Source organism: Silene latifolia, chromosome Y, assembly GCF_048544455.1.
Source record: "Silene latifolia isolate original U9 population chromosome Y, ASM4854445v1, whole genome shotgun sequence".
Classification (NCBI taxonomy): domain Eukaryota; kingdom Viridiplantae; phylum Streptophyta; class Magnoliopsida; order Caryophyllales; family Caryophyllaceae; genus Silene; species Silene latifolia.
Genome location: NC_133538.1, coordinates 290,362,914 through 290,368,913, shown reverse-complemented (window position 1 = coordinate 290,368,913; position 6,000 = coordinate 290,362,914). Strand labels below are relative to the sequence as shown.

Sequence of the window (6,000 nt, the reverse complement as noted above, 5' to 3'; positions counted from 1 at the left end):
AAATGGTAGATGGTACGAATTCTTTCACTCTTTTTGCATTGATTACTCGCATTTTATATTAAAAAGAGATGGCGCAAATTTGGTTCATAAAATCGAAAAGAGATCTTTTTTTGTTTGGTTGTGTGTAAGGATTGTTTTCACATCTAATTTTGACTCGATCATGGTCGAGACAGAAACCCATAACCTCAGGGGAAATGCTTGGGTGATCTTTTCATGATTGTATACCGTCTAGCTTATGCATGATTTTTTTAACCCCTTGACACATATTATATGCAACACCAATCTGATTATAATGGGAAAAGAAAAGTCGCACCTTCTTAGTAAACTTATCATCCTCCATGAGCTGTTTTTGCTTAGCAAGAGTGACAAATTTGTCAAGCAAATCATCGATCATATAGAGCATCCCCGAGCTCCTGGACATAGAGCCGTGTTTCGTGGGACAACTCATCATACTTGGCCTCCGCGTCAAGGAGCACTTTCTTAACGGTAGCAACAACACTGCTGAGTTCATCAAGATGGGACTTGTAGCCCCAGATGGACCAAGCCTCTTTAAGCTGATTACAACTCAGTGCAGCCAAGAGCGTCTGAATTACAGACAGTAGCGTACCATTAGTAGCCTCTTTAAGCTGATTACAACTCAGTGCAGCTCTTATGTCCAGAAAGATTAACAGCAATTAATACGTGAGCGTAAAATAATCCTCATGATAAATCTGAAAAATTTTAATCGCCGTCTTTTCTTATTGAGATCTCTTTTAATCGCCGTCTTTTCAGCTCTTTTAATCGCCGTCTTTTCTTAGTAAAATATATGTAAAATGAACCTAAGACTATTTCGAAACGTACCCTCATGAACCTCACGTATTAGCTCTTTTAATCGCCGTCTTTTCTTATTTTACGCTCACGTATTAGGCTTCTGGTGAGTTGTAATCAGCTTAAAGAGGCTACTAAAATATGGGTTATTTAGACGAAACGTACCCACAATATATGTAAAACGAACCCAAGGCTATTTCAAAACGTACCTAGTACGTAAAAGGGTTTAAAATGAACCTAAGACTATTTCAAAATTATTAGCGAATAAGTGCTCATTTGGCCATTCGTTGTTTCTGCAGCTATAGTTGGTGATACTAATGACATGGATATTTCAACAAATCCAGAAGAAGATATATTATTGCTTACTAATTGTCCAGATCAATTATTAGTGAATGATGTGCCATTAGTGAATGATGTGCCAGGTAAATCATTTAGTTTTATTTATTGCATTTTGTTAGTGTGAAGCAAGACGGCAGTTTATAAGTAATTGTTGTTAATTTGAGTCTTCCAGATAGCCCGGAAGTTGTTGCTAGTAGTGAGATTCACGGAGTGCCTCATTGTTCAGAAGAGCTTAAACCATTTGTTGGAATGAAATTTGAGAATTTGGAGCAAGGGTTGGATTTCTACAAAGCATATGCCAAAGCTTGTGGCTTTATTCCGAGATTGGATTCAAGTAAAATCATTCAAGGAGTTACTACACATAAGAGCTGTGTGTGTAACAAAGAAGGTAATAGGCAGCATGGTGGGCAAAAAAGGAGGAGGGCAATAACAAGAGTTGGGTGTACTGCCAAGATTAAGTTTAAGAGACTTCCTGCTGGTGAGTATGAGGTGTATGAATTTATCGAGGTGCACTCACATGCAATGGTAACTCAAGCCACAATGGTTCACTTAAAGTCATATAGGAAGCTCAACCTTGTGCATACGAAAATGATAATGGATAACTCACGTGTTAACCAGGGGCCTGTGAAGACATTTCGAATGTTTAAAGAGTACGTTAGGGGATATAAAAACGTAGGGGCTTCCTTAGAAGATTTTAAGAATTTTTCAAGGGATGTAAAGAAATACATCAAAGAATATGATGCGGAAATGCTGATAGAGGGCTTCATGCAAAAAAGAGCTAGGTGTCCCTCATTTTACTTTGATTTTGATGTTGATGACGATAAAAGACTCACTAAGGTTTTCTGGGCTGATCCAATTGCAATTAAGAACTATGCACTCTTTGGTGATTCTGTGTCTTTTGACACCACATTCGATTTTAATGAATACCGTATGGTGTTTTGTCCTTTTACGGGGGTTGACAACCATAAAAAATGTGTCACTTTTATGGGGCCGGTTTGATAATGCGGGAGAATGAAGAGTCTTTTACCTGGCTTTTTGACAATTTTATGAAGGCAATGGGTGGGTGTTATCCTACTACTCTGATTCTCGACCAATGTCCGGTATTAAAGCGGGGGTTAAAAATGTGTTTTCAGGCAACACAACACACAGATTCTGTATGTGGCATATCATGAAAAAATTGCCTGACAAAGTTGGTTCAACCATTTACAAAGACACAGACTTTCTAAAAGAAATAAGTTCTATTGTTTGGAATGAAGATATTGAGCCAACTGAATTTGAGTCGAGCTGGTGTTCAATTATGGAAAAACATGATTTGTCTGGAAATGAGTGGCTGAAATCCATGTTTGAGGACCGCAAATTATGGATTCCTGCATATTTTCGGGACACTTATATGGGTGGGCTTCTAAGGACAACTTCAAGGTCAGAATCAGAGAATAGTTTCTTCGGGGAACTTCACCAACCCCAACCTATCACTTGTTCAGTTTTGGATGCGCTTTCAGTCAGCAATGGATGCTCAAGGCTGGAAGCATTCTAAATTAACTGCTGATTCTAAAAACTCCTCTCCTATATTATCAACTCCCCTTTCTATAGAAAAGAAATGTAGTCATTCCACGTCATCCAGAATTTTCCACTCCATTGTTTCTAGTTTAGGGTTAGGGCAACAAGTGAATGTAGTCATTCCACGTCCTGAGGGAGACATGTTCGATACTCCTATAGCTAGTAATTCATTGCCTAGGGATTTGAAGGCCACACCCCAACCTCTGCGTATATCAGCTCGAACTGGAACTGGCCCGAGATCCTTCCAAGAGTTAGCATTTCATTGCCTAGGGATTTGCTTGTTTTTTTAAAAATTTACATATTAGTGGAAGAGGGCATATATACAAAGTATTAATGATATTTTACATGATTTGATGATGTAGGTATTGTCAATGAAACAGTTGTGGATTGGGATGCGCAGCAATTGTAGCCAGAAGGGTGTAACAGCCGACGACTACAATGGATATTGTATTTTGTTGATGTTAGCTGTTGGCGTATGTTTTGACCTCTATTAGTTATGTTTGAATTTGAATTAGTATTCTCATTTTCGGTGGATAAATTGTTCCTTTTTTCTACGATGCCAGCTTCTGAGTTAGTTTGTCTTGTTTAGGTACCTTGATATTATATTTTGTAACTGTCCAAATGTAGGAGGAAGCTTTGATTTGAATGGATATTGTATTTTGTAAATGTTAGCTGTTGGCGTGTGTTGTCACGTCTATTAGTTACGTTTCAATTTGAATCATTATTCTCATTTTCGGTGGATAAATTTGTGTGGCTAAGCATGATGTTATTTGTCGTGGAGTTGCTCTTTGCTCTGTTATGCTGTCGACCTCTAATACTCCCAAGGGCAACTAATACAAGGGATAATGATACACGAAATCATCGTGTTCAAAGATAGATTTGGATACTTCAAGTTTTAGTCGATTCTTCTTATGCCATCTTCTCATTTTCGCTTCAGTGCTGTTTTCTTGGTTTGGAAAAGGGCGGAATAGTTTCTCTGTGATTTATATCAAGAGCAACTTACACACCCATTTCGCCATGTATTTTTCTCGATATGTGAGTATTTTTTTTTTATCTTCGACAAAATAGTCGGGTAAATCATATTAACATCGAAGACGACATTATAATACGGAATGGGTTATTTAGACGAAACGTACCCACAATATATGTAAAACGAACCCAAGACTATTTCGAAACGTACCTAGTACGTAAAAGGGTTTAAACGGGAGACGGGTATCCTAAAACGGGACGGGAAAGGGTTTAGGGTTGGATTAGGCGGGTCCGCCTAATCAACCCTAAACCCTTTCCCTTGTTATTCCGGAATGGGTTATTTAGACGAAACGTACCCACAATATATGTAAAACGAACCCAAGACTATTTCGAAACGTACCTAGTACGTAAAAGGGTTTAAACGGGAGACGGGTATCCTAAAACGGGACGGGAAAGGGTTTAGGGTTGGATTACGTGGGTCCGCCTAATTCAACCCTAAACCCTTTCCCTTGTTATCGGGAATGGGTTATTTAGACGAAACGTACCCACAATATATGTAAAACGAACCCAAGACTATTTCGAAACGTACCTAGTACGTAAAAGGGTTTAAACGGGAGACGGGTATCCTAAAACGGGACGGGAAAGGGTTTAGGGTTGGATTACGCGGGTCCGCCTAATTCAACCCTAAACCCTTTCCCTTGTTATCGGGAATGGGTTATTTAGACGAAACGTACCCACAATATATGTAAAACGAACCCAAGGCTATTTCAAAACGTACCTAGTACGTAAAAGGGTTTAAACGGGAGGCGGGTATCCTAAAACGGGACGGGAAAGGGTTTAGGGTTGGATTAGGCGGACCGCTAACGCGGTCCGCCTAATCCAACCCTAAACCCTTTCCCTTGTTATCGAAACGGAACCGTAATCGAACCCTAAAAGAGGAAGGGTGAACCCCTTTCCGAGGGGACCGGGTATCCTAAAATGGGACGGGAAAGGGTTTAGGGTTGGATTAGGCGGACCGCTAACGCGGGTCCGCCTAATCCAACCCTAAACCCTTTCCCTTGTTATCGGGAATGGGTTATTTAGACGAAACGTACCCACAATATATGTAAAACGAACCCAAGACTATTTCGAAACGTACCTAGTACGTAAAAGGGTTTAAACGGGAGGCGGGTATCCTAAAGCGGGACGGGAAAGGGTTTAGGGTTGGATTAGGCGGACCGCTAACGCGGTCCGCCTAATCCAACCCTAAACCCTTTCCCCTTGTTATCGGGAATGGGTTATTTAGACGAAACGTACCCACAATATATGTAAAACGAACCCAAGGCTATTTCAAAACGTACCTAGTACGTAAAAGGGTTTAAACGGGAGGCGGGTATCCTAAAGCGGGACGGGAAAGGGTTTAGGGTTGGATTAGGCGGACCGCTAACGCGGTCCGCCTAATCCAACCCTAAACCCTTTCCCTTGTTATCGAAACGGAACCGTAAATCGAACCCTAAAAGAGGAAGGGTGAACCCCTTTCCGAGGGGACCGGGTATCCAAAAACGGGACGGGAAAGGGTTTAGGGTTGGATTAGGCGGACCGCTAACGCGGTCCGCCTAATCCAACCCTAAACCCTTTCCCTTGTTATCGGGAATGGGTTATTTAGACGAAACGTACCCACAATATATGTAAAATGAACCCAAGACTATTTCGAAACGTACCTAGTACGTAAAAGGGTTTAAACGGGAGACGGGTATCCTAAAACGGGACGGGAAAGGGTTTAGGGTTGGATTAGGCGGACCGCTAACGCGGTCCGCCTAATCCAACCCTAAACCCTTTCCCTTGTTATCGGGAATGGGTTATTTAGACGAAACGTACCCACAATATATGTAAAACGAACCCAAGGCTATTTCAAAACGTACCTAGTACGTAAAAGGGTTTAAACGGGAGGCGGGTATCCTAAAATGGGACGGGAAAGGGTTTAGGGTTGGATTAGGCGGACCGCTAACGCGGTCCGCCTAATCCAACCCTAAACCCTTTCCCTTGTTATCGAAACGGAACCGTAATCGAACCCTAAAAGAGGAAGGGTGAACCCCTTTCCGAGGGGACCGGGTATCCTAAAACGGGACGGGAAAGGGTTTAGGGTTGGATTAGGCGTACCGCTAACGCGGGTCCGTCTAATCCAACCCTAAACCCTTTCCCTTGTTATCGGGAATGGGTTATTTAGACGAAACGTACCCACAATATATGTAAAACGAACCCAAGGCTATTTCAAAACGTACCTAGTACGTAAAAGGGTTTAAACGGGAGGCGGGTATCCTAAAACGGGACGGGAAAGGGTTTAGGGTT

The 6,000-nt window shown here is 41.5% G+C and overlaps 1 protein-coding gene across 1 annotated transcript; it reads left to right on the top strand.

Moving 5' to 3' along the window:
* Positions 1-948: 948 nt before the first annotated feature.
* On the top strand, positions 949-2,680 carry LOC141630911 (protein FAR1-RELATED SEQUENCE 5-like). Its single transcript, XM_074443651.1, has 4 exons — positions 949-952; positions 1,107-1,229; positions 1,319-2,074; positions 2,199-2,680. The coding sequence occupies exons 1-4, from the start codon at positions 949-951 to the stop codon at positions 2,678-2,680; spliced, it is 1,365 nt and encodes a 454-aa protein (XP_074299752.1).
* The last annotated feature ends 3,320 nt before the right edge of the window (positions 2,681-6,000 follow it).

Coding starts and splice junctions, on each gene's coding strand:
- LOC141630911 (XM_074443651.1), top strand. Junction 1,230..1,318: donor ATTAGTGAATGATGTGCCAG/GTAAATCATTTA, acceptor TGAGTCTTCCAG/ATAGCCCGGAAGTTGTTGCT. Junction 2,075..2,198: donor ATTCGATTTTAATGAATACC/GTATGGTGTTTT, acceptor AATTTTATGAAG/GCAATGGGTGGGTGTTATCC.